Source organism: Phalacrocorax aristotelis, chromosome 16 (assembly GCF_949628215.1).
Source record: "Phalacrocorax aristotelis chromosome 16, bGulAri2.1, whole genome shotgun sequence".
In the NCBI taxonomy this organism is placed as follows: domain Eukaryota; kingdom Metazoa; phylum Chordata; class Aves; order Suliformes; family Phalacrocoracidae; genus Phalacrocorax; species Phalacrocorax aristotelis.
Window position 1 is genome coordinate 739,682 of NC_134291.1, and position 20,832 is coordinate 760,513.

The window sequence follows — 20,832 nt, forward strand, 5'->3', positions numbered from 1 at the left end:
TCAGTTAACGAAAAAGTCATCCATGATCAAGTGGCTGTCACAGTTAATACTAGCAACAAAGTTAATACTAGCAACAAAGGGTTAAGATCTCAGCCTGCAATAGGGAAGGAATAAGTTGGAGAACACTGAGATTGATTAATTCATCCTAAGATTTTCAAAGAACTGGCTCATAAACCTCAGAGCTATTGCTAATGATCTCTGAGAATTCATAGAAAGTCAGGGAGGGAGAGTTCTGGCAACACAGAAAAGGCAAAACATAGTGCCTAGCTTGGAGAAATGGGAAAAGAAGGAGACACAGTCATGGAACAGCCAGTTGAACTCCAGTTCCTAGAAAAATAATTTAATAAATTATAAATTATTAACAATGTTTTAAGGACCCTGAGAAGACAACAAGGATATCATTAAAAGCCTATACCATTTTGTCATGGACAGATCTGTTGAACCAATCTGATCACGGGCATGTGCCTGAACACTAGCCCCGTGGTGGAGTGGGGCCGTCGAGGCATCAGCAGTGGTACCCTCTCCTAGAGGGACTAACATCATGCTGGTAAGGAAAACAAAGCAGCCTGAGAGACGTGGCCCTGGTAAGACCTCAGCTGGAGCTATACGTCAAGCTTTGAGATTAAGAACAAACTGGCTAGTCCAGAAGAGAATAAAAAACAGAGATCTAGAAAAAAATGACCTTAAAGGAAAGGGGAAAACTTGTTTAGTACAGAGCAGGAACATGTGAGAGAGGGGAGTGTCTCGAGCATGTCGCAAAGCTGCTGAAAAGAGAAAAAGGATGGTTTATTTTCCCCTCCATCAAAGGTGGAATAAAAATGGATTTAAATTGCAGGAGGGAAGGTTCAGGATGGAGGTGATATTGAAGCCATAGTATAGCTTGGGCTTCTGTAAGAAAAGACCAGTTAACTGCTTATAAGAAATGTTGTAGGTATTATTGAGCCTTTCTTGGAGCAGAGGAATGAGCCTATGACTACAGTATGACACGTGTATGTACCCTGGGTAGTTGGTTTTGAAGATCACACTATGCTAATGTTCCCTGAGGTGGCTTGGAATAGATGCATTTGGTATGAAAATGGAAATATTATTTAAACTATGACATCATGTATTAAAAAGAAAGCAAAATCTAATATAAGAAAATGCTACTTAGAAAAGAAGAATTGGAAGAATTGGGTTGGGGACTATGAAATCTTTCTGACAGCATTCACAACACAACCTTTAATAACATTATCACAAATCATTTTCTTCCACAGGCCCCTGATGCTTGAGTTATGTGATTACTCAGAAACTGCTTAACTCTACCTCATTTCCGTCCTCTGGTGGGCAATTTATTAGAAGGGTAATGGACTCAGCTGTAAGAGCACCAATTTGGACTGACAGCAATTGGGAACAAGGCCCTGGAGACCATCCTGACATGGGTTTTACCTTTCCTTTGTCCTGATAGTTAAGATCAGATACGAGTCATTTAACTACCACCAGCCAAACCAGTAACATCTCCCTGCAGACACCCACACCAGGCCATTTTCAAAGCGGTGTGGGAGGCCTAGGTCCAGTTTTATTCATCAATCAATTCTCACGTTCCTCTTGCATTCAGACAATTCTCCCTCCATAAGCCGAATGCAAGAGACTTCTCCCACCCAGTCTGAATCACGAAGCCAGATGAGCTTCTGGACTGATCCAGCATGCCATTAAAAATGTCAGTAAAAAATGAATGCACTTGAATGGCAGCAACACTAGGTCATTGCTTTTGAAAAGACCTGATAAAAACTCAGACAGAGGTTGATGTGATCACAGATCCAAGCCTGTGCCGTTCTATTCAAAGGATTCTGGAGATCAGTGACCTTGGATTTGTACAAAGTAAATTGGGCAGAATAGTCTCTGCCAAAGCCCAGAGGCACTGCAGCACACACAGGCTTGCAACATCCGCGGGTTTCTGCAAGAGGCTGAAATACAGAGCTGCCTGTTTCCCCCTCCAGCCCAGCACTGCAGTGGAGGTGCCATCCGGCAGCCCTGCGCTCTCACATCATCTGCTCTTCTCAGCATGTGGCACTACCTCTGGTCTCATGTATCATTACCTCAGAGGCACAAAGGAACAATTCCTAGACTATAAACTCTCTCCACGTGAACCACTGCAAACTTTTGCATGTGAACCACAGCAGTATTTGCAGTGGACGTATTTTGAAGCCTGGGACTGCAAAAAACCTGAACCTGGGCAAAGCAAGAAAGTTCTGATGAGTGTGCCAATTATATTCCACTGCTTTAGATGGGATTTTTAAGGCCATGGGATTTTAAATTCATGTGTTTTGGTGGAAAAGGTAAAATTATATTTTTAATCTATACTTGATGTAAAAATAAAGGGTCAGAAATTTCCTGGTAATGAGCTGCTACCCTGTGGAGAACAGAAAAAAACAGGAGTATTGCAGCACAACTTTCGGTACAGCTAATCCAGGAGTCATGGAAACACCCTCTTGAAAATACCCAAAACCCCAAGCTCCTGAGAGGTAACCTCTGTCAGGCGCTTGCCTTGCTCAGGGACCTCGCTATCTGTACCGCTTGCATCCTGAAACTTCCCGCAAAGTCCATAGGCCAACCTCCCCGTGACATCTGTGGGGCTGCACTCAGCTGCCTGGATACCTGTGTGGCTCAGAGAGACACAGGCAGGAAAATACAGCATTTAGATTCTAGGAAAATGGTTTTAATTCAAACCCAAGAGCCAGTTTCTGGCTTGTAAAAACCGTATTTGCACCTTCCTGTTCTGCTGCAACAGCCCCGTTTATGGAGGAAGGAATCGGGAGCCCTAGCACAGCCTTGCATCTGCAGGCAGGTCCCACCTCCTCCTGGACACCAAACACCAGCCTTGGCCTCACGCCTAGGAAAGAAGGAGGACGATTCAGAACAGATGCTGAGTTCAAACTACAGATTGATAACAACACCCCCAGGCTCCTGCTCTCTGTGTTAGCAACAGGAAGAACATTTTGGCAAGACATGAAAACTGCATTTCAGTGTAGCTCTTCGTGGAGCTGCTTTGAGTGCAGGACATCCGTACGCAGAGCTGGGCAATGCTCCTGCCTCTGTTCAGCACTGCAGAGCTCACCTGAGCAAGCGCAGGTGCCCATGGCCGAGCCAGTTGGGCTTGTGCTCTCTGATCACCAGGGACAAACAGCAGAGCCGGACCCTTCAGCCTGGGCGTCTGAGGCATCATCAGAGCCTGACCTCAGAAGCACCTCCTCCTCAGCTGGCTATCAAGGAATCTGAGTGACTGTTTTGACTCTCTGAAGTAAAGAAGAACTTGTTCCTTGCTGTTGGCATGCTGAACTGAGAGGTTTCTACTTCAGGACAGCAGAAACAATCCTTGAAGCTTTGAGAAACTGCTACCCCCTGACTTCCTGTGGTCGCTCCCTGCCCACGGGCAGCCTCCACAGGGCAGGAGGACATTTGTGGTGCAGCCTGGCAGCCTACGCGCTCGCCAAGGAACGGAGGAGCACGCACTTGACTCCACAGAGTACGAGGAAACCAAAGCCGCATCTCCCACTTCCTGCACAAAGCTGCCTGCCTGCTCAGGAGGTTGGTGCTAACGGCCTCCTCTCCCCATGGCGTTTCATGAGCCGGTGGGCGTCACACAGCCCTCCTGCACAGCCCCACATCGCGCACCGCCACTGCCAGGAGGAGCCTCCTCACACCACCCCATGGCTTGGCCCTTCTCATGGGTGAGCTTTGGGCAGCTCCTGCTAAGCATAAACCAACACTCAGTCCCCTTTGGAGAAGGCAGCATCTCCCATGTTGCCTGTACAAAAGGCCTGGATGCCCGCCTCAGAGGGCAGATAACCGGCTCGAGCAGCACACCTACAGGCTAGCGACCAGGTGGAGCTCTGGCTTTGGTGCCACCTGTACCACCTTGTGATCTGTGTGCTCAGACTGATTCACCCGCCACCAGCCCAGTCTCAGAGAGGCAAGGGATGCGTTCAGCATCCCTGGAGACTCGGCTGCTGCAACCACAGGGTAAAACGCCAGGGAAGGTACTGAGGTGCCGCGCAGCAGGGCCCTGCTCCCATCCCCGCCCTTGACATTCACCTTGAACAGGCCCTGGTGCTCAGTGGCCCCATGAGCGCACCCAGCAGAGAGGCCACGCCAGGATGACGGCGAGCTGCCGGCGGCTGAGAGCTGGGCCGGTTCCTGGAGACGTCCAACAGGGTCATCAGAGACTGCTGTGACTGCAGCCAGGGGTGAAGCAGCAGGGGAGGACTGAAGGGGAGGCCAGACCAGGCCAGCTCTCCACCTTTGCCAGAGGCCTTCATCTGTCACAGCCTCAAAGTCCTTCACATTGCTTTAAATTCTGCCATGCCCATTGCTGGACCAAAACAGCAAAAGCTTACGGAGAACGCAGGCCCAGCAGGACCCGTGTGCCTGTGACCCCTGCTTACGTGCCGCCTTCCTGTGCAGCCAAGCCCGTCCCCCTGCCCTGCACGGTGCTCCGGAGGGTGTCAGCAGGGCAGTGTGTCCTGCCACAGCAGCTCCATGCCATCCATCCCAAGCTCCTGTAACTGACTGGATTAAGGGGGAAAAGTCGGCCTGATTACAAAAGGAATTTCCCTGGTGAATCTTGCACAGCTGCAGGATCTCACCATGTGAAGAAAAACAAAACCTGCTTTATTTGATGGAAATCTGGGAGGTTATCATGGTTTTGGCCTAGTTCTAGTAGTCATCTTGCACACTTAAATGCATTGAATATGCATCTAATTAATCATACACTACTACACTATGGCAACACGCTTAATATTATTGCACTTCAGAATAATATTGGTTAAAAATACAGAGAACTGCAACTTCGCTCTAACTCATGGTTGTTGTTCCTCAGACCGTGATCCTGAGAGAGGGAATGTCTGGGGCTGAAAGGTGTTTTCTCAGCATGCTCCGAGCAAAAATAATGAATGTGACATTTCATGATCTCCACTGAAAGAGAAAAGCCTTTCAACAGGAAATGGTCTGAGATCAAAATTAGTGTTACAGGAACAGCTTTCAGATCTGGCTTGCTCTTTTCTGGGGTGATATATTTAACTCCTTCAGCTGAAGAAATTGTCTTTCTAATGCCAGAGCTGAAGCCTGGCAGACAGAGGAGAAAACGCTGAAGAATGTATAAATTTATAACTTTATATATTTTATTTATTTATCAATGAATTTCTCACCTTGAGAATAAAATGTGGAAGCTGTCAAGGAAGACAACATCATAAAGGAAAAAGCTTACAACAGAGGAAAAAATTGTGTCTACATTGTAATGGTCAGTGATTCAATTCTACTCCTTGGAAATATTCTGATAAGGCAACTGAGGCATTTACACATTACATGACAGAGATGGACAACTGCTGCTCTCCATGGAGTGGAATAAGACCTCTTAGGTGTACAGGCTCTATGAGAGGTCAAGCTGTAACCTTATTTGGTAAAATAAAAGTCTTTTTAAGGATTTTAGCTGCACTGCATTGCAAGAAGCTGGAGGATATCTGCCCTTCAAGCTGCATGCCACCTGAGCAAAATGCAATGACAAACCACGACCTAAAAACATTTGCTATGTGCTGTCCCTGGCAGGCAGAACCACTCATGACAGTTGTCTGCTGTGTCCAAGACAAATGGTCCTGACGATGCTAATGCTGCTTTTCTCCACAAGTGTGTGCCCTGGGCAGGCACCTCCAAGAGGTGCTGGGAGCCACACTGTGAAAATAAGCAATGCAAGACCCACAAGGCCCCCATCACACTGAGCAAGGCAAAGGTTATTAGTCAGCATCATTGTTATTTTCTGAAAAAGGACTAATGACTTGGATTGGTTTTGATTCTTCCATAGGTGGTACGTATCAGAGAGGATGAAGGCACATGACAGTTAAAGCATGAATCCTCTGAGATGAGAACAACCAGCAGAAGACTGCATGAGCCTCTCACTTGGTGGTGAGGAGGAGACACCCCATCCCAGCACAGGGAGGGAAAGGCCTGAGCACAGCAATTCAAATCAACCTCCCCAAAATGCTTCCCTCCCATGGGGACCAGAAAGTGGGCATTCAGGCATGCTTCCCTCTAACAACAGGCAAACATTGGATCCTCCAGCAATGAAAGCAAAAGCAAATCCCATACCACAGAAATCAATATTGAGATTCATTCGCTCCAGGGGCTGGCACTGGGGTTGGAAACAGACTGGAGTTCCTGAGCTGCTCTTCACCAGCTGCCAGGGCACATCCCCTGACCCATGCGGTGGCACCTGAGCTCAGGAGCAGTCTTGCCCCCAAAAGGCTGCAGGATGGGGAAGGGAGAGTGTGTGGCTCTATGAGCATTGCATAAATGAGGGACACACACACACAGAGCACCAATCACTGCTAACACAGGGACTGCATGCACTCCTGCTTGCATATTTCTGATCCTAGAGTCACAAAAGAGCCATTTCCAGAGATCCACGTCTTCTCCAGCAAAAAAAGCCACTCCATTCAGTGCAGCTGGCTTCATTCCCTGTGTTACAAAAATCGCTGTCTTTCAGCCGTTAAGTGTAGGGTCCAAGGGCTGCTGCTTTGCACAAGACCCAGTGCATGGCACTCAGCTGCCCCCTCATCCGCACCAGCACCTCCCCCCATTCTGCCAAAACGCTGAAAGACATAAGAAAAAGCCTATTCATTGTCAACTCAGAGGAAGGGATAAGACCCATTGGCTGCAGAGACTCTGAGCCTAATGCAAAAAAAGAAGCCCACTGAGGTCAACTGAGAAAAAAAAGGTGAAGCCGAAGAGCCCTTCCCAAGAAGAGCCCCACGCAACTGAGGCTGTGGCAGCAGCCTGCGCCAGCCCAGCTCTCCATACAACCCACCTGCAGGCAAACCAGCCGCCTGCTGGCCCAGGAGTGCCAAGGTGTGGGCAGCTTCCGTGTAACATCCATGCAAATGATATAACAAGGCGATCTGTGTATCTGAAATGATCCACGCTTGGCTGCAAACTAGCAGCCTCTCAGCCCAGAAGACATGGATGGAGCAGCTCTTGGCCTGCAGCAGGGAACTTAGGGAACACAGTGCCATTGGGAGGTGTCAGTCCCCATACTCCGCAGACCAGACTGGAGTGGTCCTCCCTTGGACACACAGCAGGTTTTGTGCGTGGGTGCAAGCCTACAGGGCTGTGATAAAGAACTTGCTGGGCATCTCTGGGTGGGGCTCTGTGATCAAGTTCCCCAGCCTATACAAGTGAAAAAATGCAGCTGGAGTTGTGGCATTCAGTTTCTCTGATTCGCAGTGAGGGCAGCAGCCCTCAGCTTCCTTCCCCTTTCATGTGCTGCTTGGGGCTGGTGGTCTTTATCTGTGTATTCCTGCCCATGGGCTCCAACGTGGCCAAAGACCTCCTGCCCTGCACCAACAGTGTGTCCCACGTCTGAGACGTGGCAGGTCCCACCTCACAAATGACAAGATGCCAGAGTGGGGGTCATTAATCTGGAATATGCTGGAAGGTGCCCTGTTCTCTCCCACTTCCTACAGTGATGAGGCAGCAGCATCCTGCTTGGTGCACACTGGACAGCACAGAGCACCAGCCACGGTGATCACAAGATGCCGGGACCTGTGGTTTGCACCAGCTCTCTCCTCCGCACCACTTCAAGCACAGCCAGCAAGATGCACATCAGAAGACTTTGCCATGGCCCCATCCCTGAGCAGAATTAGAGCCAAGATCATGTCTCTGGCCAGCACTGAGAGAAAGCTTTGTCTCTGCCCAAAGATCCATACTCAGACTTGCTAAATTGTGGTGGCCAAGGGCAGAGGAGGGAGCAGGAGCGAGGGAGTCCAGCAAACCCTGGGGCAATGCAGCTGAGGTAGGAGCTGGGCGCAGGGGCTCACTGACTCCCTTTAATTTCAAAATTATTTTCCAAAAGGGACCCATAGGTAATTTAAACATGATTTCTTTTGCAAATACCTGCAGTTCTATCCTTCATCCCATAACAGACTGAGGTTTAATTCCAGTCTTCATTTGGTGCCAGTTATCACTGTGATAATCAGCAGTTCACAGCACAATGAGACAAGTCACAGACAAGTCACAGGCTCTCCTCTAAATCTTGCTGTTGAGAGTGATTACTTGGCCTTGGGTAATGAATTAGTCCTATTATACAGCAGCTGGCACAGGAGAAGCAAACCTGCTGCTCAGCAGTTCATTACATGGGCAGGGCTGGAACTGCTCAGCCATGTGCTCCACACACAGCCCTCAGCAGGATTTTTAAACTGAATACTGCAGACAGTACACACATTTCTCCAGGACTGCAAAATACACTATATTCACCAATCCAGTTTCTGGCTATTCCTTTCTGAGTTAAGCATTTTCCCTCCCCTTGGAAATAGATTTCCTCTTCTGCGCAATTTCTGCACGGCACTTCGCTGTATCAGTGTAAAATTCAAACTGCGTTAATTCTTCATTCTCTGCCACCCCTTGCAAACTCTGTCACTCCAAATCTCCATTTTTCTCCTCCAAAACTCTTCCATACTAATTATTCCTTCTCCCCCACTACCAAAAGCTTGCCATCTCTTGATGTTGCCTCTTCTACAATGAAGCCTCACTTCTGCAGCAACCGAAAGTGCTCCTGTCACGCACCAGCGCGTCATTCTGGGTCTGGCTTTGTGGCTTTGTGGCACATGGCTCAAGGAGCAGCACGTGGGCACACAGCAACTGCAGGGGTTTGTTTTGGAAACATGAATAATGTGCTAAATAAGTGAATTGGAAAGGATCAGGAAGACAAAGCAGATCCAGCCAGGCAATTCATAATAACATTCTGAAAGTGCTTATAGACTACCAGAGGGGAAAAAAGCAGAACAGCAGAATACACTCAATAGCAATGTTACAGCCATGGTGGCCTGAGCATGTGTTAGGTACTCTTGGGAGTGCTGATATCTTCTGTTAGACCAACTATCACAAGCATGCCTGTGAAAAGATAAACTCCTTTTTGTGTAGACTTTAGAAGAAAAGAAGCAGTCAAGGAGTGAGAAAACTACTGTGCAAAATAAAAAATTGATAAGCCAGAGAGCAGAGAGCAGAAACAAAAAGAGCCTTCCTCAAGTCAGAAGTCAACCACAATGGCCACTTACTCCTCAAGTAGTTCAAGAAGAGGAGAGTGAGAAGTGTGCTGTAAATAGGGGCAAGTTATACATAATTTTTTACATGAAGCAAAAGCCTGAATAGCTTCAGCAAGTTGTCAATAAACAGGTAACATCACAGCCAACAAATTACATTAGTGAAAACCACAAAATATTACATATGGAAGTAATAGTTGGAATCCTACATGTATCTTTCATGTCCCAAACACTGTCCATCAGCTCAAAGATCCTTGCTCCCTCCCTCTGTCTTCCACAAAAGCTGGTCCTTTGGCAGCCCAGGGAGCTCTCAGGAGAGGGGAGATGCTTTATTTTAACCCCTTCCATGCTCCCCATTCAACTGCTGTATTTTTCCTCAATGGTCTCAGGGCTGCTTGACCATGTCTCTGACTGAATGTGTGTGAGGTGACTCACGGAGGCCGTGAGCAATGTTGAAACACCAGAAAGCACCCTGCAGGTTCAGTAAGAGGTCAGATTTAGCCTTGAGCTAACAGATCTGCCTCTGGAAGCTAAGGAAGATTTTACAGGGTTTTCAAGTAAAAGATATGGGCAAATATGGGAAGATAAAATGAGCAGCTTGGGACTTTTAATTATGTTGTGATGTGTCTCTGCTCCCTGCTCACACTTGTGTCTTTCTGCCTTTTACCCATTCCTGGACTTGCTGAGTGTGAGAGAGCATTTCAAAGACTAAGATTCAGTGCTAAAGGTACAACCTGACAATTAGAGGCTGCTTATCCACCCCAGAGCAAGCTGCTGCCTTCTCTCTGACTGCTGTGTTAAAGCCATGCAGCGTTTCCCCTGCTCTGGCAGGGGCCCTGGGCCCGGCATCGCAGCGGGGCTGGGCAGACCCTCTGCAACTTTCATGTCAGCTGCTTCAGAGCACTCTGTAGGGCAGCCATGGGAAGCTCACGTGCCTTCCTTATGGACCCTGGCCTGACCCATCCTCTCATATGAACATCCCAGGTCTTCACAAGGCATTTTATTTTTAATTACCTTTTACTGAGCTTTTTTTCCTCCCTGGAAAACCAGCTGATGGGGCAGAAGAGGGAGGCGCAGAGCTGATCACAGAACTGACCCAAAGTGACAGCAGACGAAACAGTTAATTTTGAAGTTATTTTGTTCCTAGCGTATATCCTGGAAGCTGCAGTCCCAGAGGTGCGGAGGGATAGCGCAAGTTGCAACCAAGCTGGGAAAGCCCTGGGAGATCTGTGCAGTAAACAAACTTGGTGCTCAGAGCAACACTGGAAGACCACAGAGCTTTTGCTGCCAGCATCACAGTGGGAATATCTGTGGCTCAAGAACAGCCTGGGCAGCCTACTCTTACCAGCAATGAACGTAGGAGGAAGCGCCAGACAGATCTCAAACAATGTCAAAGAAAGATTTTCAACCTTTGGGTCTGCACCTGCCTAGGAGTTCAGAGATCAGTGACCAAAGTCACTTGTCAGTCAGCCTAAATTCTCTCTGATGTGGCCCATATCAACAGCTGAGTACTGAGGGGACTGTTCACAAATGCTGAAAATGTGTACGTTAAAAGATGTGGGACTGTTCCACTGCTAGGTGTGTGGAGTGGTAGCTCCTGAGTAACCCATGGCACCCCCCTTCTGGAATCTGCCAGCAAAAAAGCAAACCAGAGATGTACTGGGCTAATACAAAAGCTATTTTGATAGCATAATGTGGAAAACTGGATTACTAGCACGAGCAAAATTTTCCTCTGCTGTTACATACACTCACAAGAGGACTGCTCCTCAGGACGGTCCCCACAGCGCGTAAAAAGAAAGCACCATGGCAGGCAGAGTGTTCCCAGCAAATCTACAGCCTGTGGCGTAGAGCCTGCTCTCCCCCTCAACCACTGCAAGTGTGCTTCTGCTGGTATGGCAGGTATGCGAGGGGCTCTTGCTGGCCCGGCCCTCTCCCATGCCTAACCCCCGTGCTGCACAGGCTCAGCCTGCCTGCCTGCACTGCAGATACGGTGCAAATCTGAAGAGCTGATAGCACAGGTTTCCTGCCACACACCAACCCCTTACGTGTAGTCCTCTTAATAGGTAATGTTTTACACAGTGGCATGACAAAAAATTCCAACTACGCTAAAGCACACTTGTATTTTTCAAGACAAACACTTGTTGAAGCACCCTGTTCTTGAAAACAGTGGCTAACAACCTGTTAGCCTTCATTTTATGCAGTTCTGCTCTCTAAGTGGATCATACCAATAAAAGAGTGTGACAAGAAATTAAATATGGGCAACGACGCTTCAAACCGACGTAAACTGATGACAGTGTGCAAAGCACAGAGCGGGGACCATCAAGCCCATTGTGCTTCTTTCAGATTTCCCAGGTCCTCCTTCCCCATCTGCAAATGTGGAGCCATGCCTGGTTACCGGTACAGCAGGGAACAGCCACCGCAACACAGCCCAAGCTTTTGGGAGGCTTCCAGCAAAGCTGCCATGTGTGCATAGTGAGCGAGGCACATCCCATAGCACTGGATTCTGAAAAACCTGCTCGGAACAAGTGCTCCCTGGAAGTGTCAAAAATCAAAGACAGAAATACCAGTGCCTTATGTCAAACATTCCAAGACACAAGCTAGAGGTGCTGCCTGCCTGCTATGCTCAGCAGGCTGGCTCCCCATGCTCTGCCGATGGCACGAACAGGATGAACACACGCAACGTGAGAAATACCACTCTTGCTGCCCCGAGTTGTAGCATGGCCACAGCGAAAACAACTGCAACAGTCCCAAATCCTTCCAAAGACAGATACTGTCTGCAATGCTGCAGAACCACATACTTGCTCCTATTATTGTGCAACTTCTCCAAAACGGAAGGATGTCCCATCTTTGGGATCGCACTCGCTGTTAGTAGTCAGTGAAACAATGAAAACAAGTCCCGAGTACATACTCAGACATTTAAGATTCTGGTAATGCAGAACTAGGGTGCATTTCTGATAATAATGTGTTCCATGTGGCATAAGCAACCATAGAAGATATGGAACCATGGAGAATAAAGCAAAGGTTTGATCTGGTTATTTAAATGGCCAGTTAATTCTACCTGGTCATTTATTATCACGCAGGCAAACATGAAATAAGTAGAGGAAACCAAACCCCACCAAATCTGCCAGAATCTTCTGGTCTTGGTTTCCATTTTGGACACCAAATTAAAGGCATTTTTTAGAAAATACTGAGTATCCAGCATCTTTTCATTATTCCTGCTGTGTCTTTTTAACTACACATGGTATAAAGTACCCTGTAGTACATTCAGCACGTTGTGTGCAGCGCAACACTCAAGACATTGAAGGTGCATTTTACTCCCAAGTTGGAAAGTGAGGCTAGAGTGCCCGGTGCCTATCACTGCAGAAACCACTACTATGTTTGTCCGCAGGATGTGGGTCCAGTTCAGAGCACAGAATGAACAGGGAGCTCGTTAGGGAACTAAGTGATCTTCAAGTCAGTCTTTAAATGACCCACATTTTTCATCTTTGCTGTACATCCAGCCCTAACGTGCAGGTGCGTGGCAACTCATTTAATCTTTAACATCGACAAGGCAGACATCTGCAGACATTCATCTTTTAGCTAAGGATAAAGAAAAGCATCTTTAAAAATTCTGTCTTGTGCAGTTTCTGCAAGGCCACCAATGTGATTGTTCTCACCTGCTACAGGTGCAGCATCCATAAGCCCAGCTTCTGCAACACCCCAATTTGAGCAAGGGACAGAACAGCTCACAAAAAATGCCACACCCATGAGTAAGACTCTTCCTTTCACAAGTTTTGGGTATTTATTGTACTATTCAGCTTTAAAATTCTACCTATAACTTCAACAGTCCAAGACAATTATCACCAGATGCACAAGAAACGGCACTCTTATGAGCAAAGGATTGTCAACTGTAGTATCACGTCTCCTTCACATTCTCACGGGGCTTTAAAATTCCTCAGAAACCTTGGTCAAAAAGTGATCTTCTGGCAGCCAAACATAATTTCCTCACCCTTTTAATATGAGAAAATAGATTATTTCATTTCGTTCACATTTTCCAGAAATGTCAATGGTCAGATGACCAGAAGTTTCAAGTCTGAAAAGTTACAGCTACAGAAAGTCACAGATAGAAAAATTGCCACTCTGAAACTCAGATGAAAAGCAATACCACCGCTATCTCACCAATGCCCCACTTTGGACAAAAGCGTGCTGTCAAATGCCACAAAGCAGACCAGCCTCAGCAGCTGTGAGCACTGGATTTTGAAAACTCTGCCCTTCTCCTGAGACAACACCCACAGCAGCCTCCATCTACAGCCTTGTGTGTCTCCCTCTTTGCCTTCCTTGGTCCTCCCCACAGTGAGTCATCCCTGCACCGTGAGAACCAACACCTCCCTTCTGTGCCTGGAGGAGACGCTCCCCCTCATCAGCCACGGTTGCTGCTCTTCCCCAGCACCATCTCTCAGTGTCAGCAGAGCAGCTGGGAGGCTCAAGACGGTGTAACAGGCATCACCGGGCAGGTCAGCAGGAGACAGGTGTACCAACTCCAGCCTGGCCGTTGCTCAGCCACGTAGCTTAACTGCTAAGCTGGTAGCATCAGATGCTGAACACCATCCATGTCTCCAGAGCACAATGCCATGCTCACTCTGTAGACCCTTAAAAACCACAGAAGGGCTCAGCACCCACAGCCTTATCACACTGGATTAAAGACCAGATTCCTCTCCCATCACACAAGACGATGTACTGGAGCATTGCTTGTTCCACAGAGTATCCTTAGAAGAAAGCAGAGGTGGCAGTCGCATTTGTACCCAGATTGTCACACATCCCCTCGGTCTTTGATGCTCTCCATGACTTTTTATGTTGAGCTGATTTCTGAGTGGGGAGATGGAGGTACAAGAGGGTGTGAGATAACAAACTCCGGGATGTAGAAGAACCTGCCAAGGACGCAAAGAACCGCTGCTGCATGCAGGAGGTACTGATGCCATGTACAAAGAGCCCAGGCCTCAGGTACTTGCAGCCAGCCAGGTACTTTCCATCCACAACCTCATTCTTTGTACGGTCATCAGGAAAAGCTCTGTTGCAATAGGCACCGATGTCTCCTCTCTTCCAAGTGCACTGTATACATTATACAGTTCCCATGATAGCAGAGAGCAGCTCCAGCAGCTGCTCATGCCAGCCCTTGCTGTGGCAGCACGCAGCATAGCCGTCAGTCGTAGCACTGGCTACAGTAATGCTTATTTCTAGGACTGGCTGGATATTTTCTGACAAGATCTCTCAGGGTTATTCTTGGTCAAAATACACTCCATTACTAATGTGAAGACAGAGAAATATAAACCACAGGTTTTTTCTCGCTAAAAAGAGGGGTTTCATCACAATACTGTTCACATAACTGTTTGGAAGTTGAATTTTGTCATGAAATGGAACTCTCCTTGCTCATTGACTGGCACCTTCTAGTTTCACCTTAGGCACGCTGCCTCCTTGAATCATATCAGCTTATGACAAGGTACAGCTTGGCACAGAAATCCTCTACACATTCTCTGCTATTACAAAATAAATTAGAGGCATTATCGTTTCTATGAATTCCTTCCATCCTTTTTCTCCATGACTACCTGGGCGCAAAGAATGAAGTGGTTTGTGCCATGCCACACGTCCTGCAGCTGAACGCGACACAACTTCCAGCCTCAGCTGTTTGCACTTGTCATTGTTCGTGTGGCAGATGTCGCAGGTCAGGTTGGGTGAGATGAGTTACCCCCCAAATATTACACAGCAATGGAAGTAACGCACAGTGCTGTCTGATGCCTGCACGTGTACCACACATCAGGGAGACGCGTGCAATTCTTTCCTCCCAGAGTGCCTCGTGGTTCCAGTAAATCAAGCTGTGAAAGCGCAGACAAGATCAGTGGCAGCTCTCAGTCCTACTCAGTCCAGCTCGCTCAGTCAGATTCCAGAGCCACCTCCATCCATGCTGGAGGCACATGCTGTGCTTTATACAGAGACTTACATCTGTGGGATGACTGAAGCTATAAAAAGTGCTGACAATTTTCAGCAAATTTGCATATGTTGCTACTGCTGCTGCTTATATAAGAGATTTCTAGCTAACCACAAATACAAAAAGCAATGCCCAAAATAGATTTTAAAACAAACCGCTTGCAAATGTGACTGAATGACACATATCCCCACCCCTCTGAAAATCACTTCTCTAGAAAAGGCAGACGCAACAGCCAGTGCTTCCTCTGAGCGTCCCAAGCAAGGCACCTCCTGGAGCGCACACGCCAGGGGTCAGACACCACCTTGCCCTCTTGACATCTATGCTCTCCCGCACCAAGAGAGCTGTTGACAAACTGGGACACACCTGAGACTTGCCCTAGGCTGCCCTCTGGTCTGGAGCTGTATAGATCTTTCTACACACATCATCATCCCAAGCATCTCTGATGCTGAGGGGGTGAGGAGGCAGTCAGCCTCTGGGTAGGAAACATTTTGTTACCTTCAGCTGGTCAGAAAACCCCCACTGTAGCGCACACCGCACTCTGCCTGCTCCGTACCTGAGCTCAGCATGGCAGTGCTGGCTGCAAGGACTGCTCATCGCCTGTGTCTACACAGAGTCCTCTTTGCACCAGGCTGGGAAGGACAATTGCTTAACCTGGGACTGCAGCTGGCTGGTGCAGAGGATATCTGCACGGTTCTGCTCAAATGGTCAAAGGTCAAGCAAAAATATAAAAGTAGGCATGAGGGAGTAAATGGTCAGAAGACACAGCTGCTAGTCCCTGACTTTCAGGTCTCATGGCTGGCACAGCTATAAATGACCAAAGGAGGAGTGAAGGTTGAAGCTGATGGTGCATCTGCTCGATGGGATGGATCACAAGCAACATCTCTCCTTCCCCAAGCCCCTGAGTTTGCACAAGAGTGTTACTTGCTCACAGATCAACCTCGGCCAAAGCAAAACCATATGAATTTGGCAGCATTCCTTTGGATTCCTCTGGTGTCAATGGATTCTTATGTTCAGGAAATATTGGAGGGGGGCTGTTTCTCCATTAGCCTACTATCTCCAAGAGCACAAAAGTATAAGAAATAGTACTTGGCTTCCCAGCACAAGGAAGCCAAGGACATACTGGAGAGAGTCCAGCAATGGGCCACAATGATGATTAAGGGATTGGAGCATCTGTCATACAAGGAAAGGCTGAAAGAACTGGGACTGTTTAGCATCAAGACAAGAAGGTTTAAGAGGGATGTTATCAATGTGTATAAAAACCTGCGGATGGGACAGTAAAAAAAGCAGAGACAGACTGTTCTCTGTTGCCCAGAAAGGCTGTGGAGTCTCCATCCTTGTACATATTCAAAACCTGACCAGACACGGCCAAGGAAGCTGCACTAGCTGATCTCCAGACGTCCCTTCCAACTCAGCAATTCCGTGAACAAGACCGCAGCAGCCTCCCTGACTGCTGCCAACCAGCCGCACCTCAGGGAACCCAGCTGGAACTCCATCACGGCGCTAATACACTCCCCTGCTCACTTTGCTCTCTGTTTTTGATAGTCTTTTGGTTTATGCTATCCCTTTTGCTCTGTGACAACCACATCCTCTCCTGAACTCACAGAAACATCTTGTTTCTGGCTTATCCCTACCAGTGCCCCTCCTGCCCTCCTCCAGCAGACAATTGTTTCTATCATTGCCATGAACAGGAGCCTCCAGCCATCACTGCTTTCTTCTAACCCACTGCTGTGGGCTTGCAGGATCCAAAGGGTGCCAAACACCCTTACCTCTTTACCTCCCTGTGTCTCTCTTGCCCCACATTTATGACAGCTTTGGTCCTTCCCTTCATCTTCTGTGACGAATGAATTGAAAACACATTTCTGATAGCACGAGAACTCGGGAGGCAAAGGCAGTAACCCCTCAGGGTTGCCCATCCCTAGTGTTTCCCACAAGCCACCTTCATGATATTCTCAGAGTTGTCCAACACCACATTTGCCTTTAAAACCAGCTCTGGTTAAATACCACCTATTTTCCTTTGCAAGAGCCAAGAGCTACCACTCAGTGTGAGTGCTGCCGAGGAGGAAGAGCCTGCCCCCGTCCTTATCCCCTGGATAAGCCAGCACGTAGAAGATCGGCGCTGGCACAGCCTCGGCCTGGCTGCCTGTGAAGAGGCGCAGGTGCTGCAGGCGCAGCACGGTTTCCTCTCGAGTCAGAGATAGCATCGGGAACAGTCATTTCTCCTCCTTTGTCCAGCAGGACCAGCACATTGCAGACTAGCTGCTAAATAACCACTCAGGGGTGGAAGAGACTCCCCCCAGCTGCTGTCTCTCATACCTTTCTCGCTCCCCTCTTTCAGCTCAGGACCAAAGCTCAGTGAGGACTTCAGAGCAGCGCCATCAGAGGAGATTTCAGTGTTGGCAAAGATGACGTGGTATGAATGAAAAACCCCAGCCTGGCTGTCCACACATAGTGGCTGTCTTAAAGTCACAAAGGCTTCAGAAGGCGGCCACCTCCTTCTGGTAGCACCCAGCCACCTGACAGGCTTTGCTGTGAGGAGAAAGGGTGCGTGCGGTGCAGGGCCAACCCTGCCAGCCTGGCAGGCCTTGGACAACGCCACGAGCTACGTTTATTCACTGCTGTGGCAGAAAACGCAGCCAGCTGTCCTTTGGGACAAGGAGTTGCAGGGCTCTGGGGAGAGGAGCACCAGGCACCTGCTGGAGTGAATTGGGCATGGCGAAGTGAGGGCAGGACAGAGGGAGGGAATAAACACCTTCCTCTTTCAGCAACGAAGCTCAGCTCAGAGCATATCACTGAACCTTACCAAAAGCTGCAGGGCCACCCAAAGCCAACGTAAGTGCCAGCTGGCACTGAAAGGAGAATCGTGTCCACGGCCCCATCTGGCTGTGCATTGCCATTGCCTCCCTCGTGCCAGCTCCAGTGCCAGTGTGGCTGGGCGGGCGCCTGGGCCACAGAACGGAGAACAGAGGAGGAGAGTGTTTCTATCACGGTGTCTTTCAGTTAGATCTGGTCCCTGAGCAAGCCAGCGGCATTCCTGCACACACGAGAAAGGCTGCCTGCACAGAGCCATACACACAGACCTGTTCCCTTCCCACACATCTGCTCTGCTGTCATGTGTGCCAAGTACCTGTGGTCCCGTAAATTTGGTTAATTTGGTTAATTAGCTCTCATTTGACATATTTAACAACTCTGGCTCATAGTCCTTATTAGGCACCACCTCTGGAGAAAAGAAACACATGCCAGTGAACACCGCTTGGCACTTGCCGTCTTTCTTCTCTCCAAAGGTCTGCCCAAGAGAAAGGAGGCTGGGCTGTGCAGACTGTGGGTCCGCAGCAAAGTTTTCAGTGCTATACGAGCCAAGGGTCGGAAGGGCACATCTGAGGGCTGCAGGCAGTGATCTGAGCACAGTGCACCTTGCCCAGATTTCAGTAGGAAAAGAGGAGTTTCCATGAGGGAGATGATAGGAAAGCAGAGTTACGGTGCATGCAGATGTGATTTCCCACTGCCTTTGCTGAGCAGAGTTTGTCTCATCTCATGATACACTTTGCCTCAAACAATTCCTAAATTGCCAGTTAGATGTGTAAATATTTAGCAATGTGTGAAACCACAAACATTCACATATCGCAGTGAATGATCCTGTAGGTGGCAAAACTGACAAACAAAAGGACTCCCACATTCTTACACTAACAAAAAGATCCCAAGTGCTTTAGTGGCACAGAAAAGTCCTTGGCCTCACTCTTGTAGCACTGAGTGGGGAGATTTTGCTTCTGCTTTTGTCTTTCCAGATAAGAATGAGAAACAGAAACTCAATAGAAACATCACGGACTTTTAAATTCATTTAGACTAGAGAAACCAAAAGGCAATGCCGGGCCTACAGGCAAAATGTCGTTTTGCGCAGAACCTTTAGCTCACGGGACATTGCTCTGCATGCCCCTGGTGGGCCTGGTTCTGCTCGGGGCTGCGCGCCCTGCCACGCTGGGCTCCCCAGAGGGGGGGCACGGGAAACCTGGGGTGGGTACAGCCTGCCCCGCATGTAAGCAGAGTGGGCTGCCTGATTCTCCTTAGAAACCTGGAGGACAAGCAGAGGCTGACGCGAGACACATTGTGCTGCTAACCACTTCAGCCCAGCCACTTGCAAGGACCCTGCTTCAGGAGACCACGTCCACACCCACATCCTGGGTTAAGTTCCCAATGGCCACGAGGCATGGCCAGCGAGGGGAGGACCGACGGGCTCACGGCAGGTTCTTGCTTTGGCACACGAAATGTTTCGGATTTCACTTTCAGAAGGGCAGGGGTTGTGAATTCACTCTTCATGGACACATATTTTACACTCGCATTGTGTCTTGTTTGCATAGGAGAGAAAGTAATAAACAAGTTCAGACACAAGCAGTCCTGAGGTGGGAACACAACTGTTGCCCCAGCGCTCAGGGCCCTGGAAACAACTGGAGCTAGCAGAGCTTCTCAGCACCCTGATGGAACCCTCTGAGTCTGGGCAACCGAGTCTAGCTCTGCTGGGGCTCCCTGGGTCAATGCCACACACGAGGCACCTCCAGCTGGCTGGGGAACCCTTGCAACATAAGGGACGTATCCGAATTGCCTCTTCCACAACATAAACCCAAGAGATGTTCAGTGAAAGGAAATGAGAGGGAGAGGGAAGGGGAGAGGAGGAAGGAGAGGAGGGAGAGGAACTTGCCCAGCATCTGCCCCACATGCGTGGCTGATAGGAGCTCTGTCACCTCAACCACTGCCTTCTGCTGCTGTTCAGCAGTTGTGAAAACACGAATACCCGGAGGAGCCCGCAGATCGCCATGCGCCCTGGCCCCTGCCACCCGCGGCCGAGGGTCCCGCGGGGCCGGGGGTCCCAGGGGCCGTGCAGGCCGCTCCCCCTCCGAACCCCCACCAGCGCCCGGCCAGCTCCGGCCCTCGGCACAGGGCAGAGCGATGCCGAGCTGGGTCCCCACGGCCACGCCGCTGTGCGTCCCCGCCGGCACCGGGGGCAGCCCCGGGCCCAGCGCCGCGCTCCTGGTCGGCTGCGTCCCCCGCCCGCCCGCCGGGCCCCTCTCCTACCTCCAGGAGCTGCACGTAGCTGGCCGGGAACCAGCCGCGCAACCCGTCCTCCTTCTGCCCTTCCCACCAGCCGCCGTCCGGCACCTGCAGCACCGTGATCAGCTCCCCCGCCGCGAAGCGGAGCCCCTGCCGGTGCCGCTCCCCGGAGAAGGGGTACAGCGTCTGGCAGCGCGACCCCGACATCCTGCCGGCGACGGGCACGGGCACGGGCACGGGCACGGGCACGGGCACGGGCACGGGGACACGGCCGCGCTTCGCCCGCAGCCGCCCCGGCCTCGGCCGCCGCTCCGCGCCCGCCCGGGGCGCCGCTGCCCGCCCCGCGGCGCGCAGGGCTGCGGGAGGGCCCGCGCTGGCCGCGCCCCCCGCCCGCCACGCCACGCCCATCCCCGCCCCGCCCCTCGCTCGCCTCGGCACGCCCCAGCGCCGCCCCGCCCCTCGCCCACCCCTGGGGCGGGGCGGCCGCCGAGCGCGGGAGGGGGCGCGGGAGCGGGAGCGGGAGCGGGAGCGGGAGCGGGAGCGGGAGCGGGAGCGGGAACGGGCGCGGGCCGGGCGCCCACGGGCACAGCCGGGGCGGGGCGGGGGAGGGGGTGGAGGGGGAGGGGAGGCCACTTGGGTGCGCTCCGCGTGACACCCGCGCCGGCGGCACGGCGTGTGCGTGTGGGAGCGAGTGAGGGACGCCGTGCGCGTGTGTGACGCGAGAGGCAGGGCGGGAGGTGAGAGACACCCTGTGTGTGTGTGTGC

The 20,832-nt window shown here is 50.2% G+C and overlaps 1 protein-coding gene across 2 annotated transcripts in view; it reads right to left on the bottom strand.

Moving 5' to 3' along the window:
* Positions 1–20,389, bottom strand: part of GAS7 (growth arrest specific 7) — a 102,401-nt gene extending 82,012 nt beyond the window's left edge. For both annotated transcript variants that reach the window (XM_075110892.1, XM_075110891.1), the window contains exon 1: positions 20,092–20,389. In XM_075110892.1, coding sequence (XP_074966993.1) covers positions 20,092–20,274 — 183 coding nt within the window. In that variant the 5' untranslated portion in view covers positions 20,275–20,389. The remainder of the gene's footprint in view (positions 1–20,091) is intronic.
* Positions 20,390–20,832: the final 443 nt, after the last annotated feature.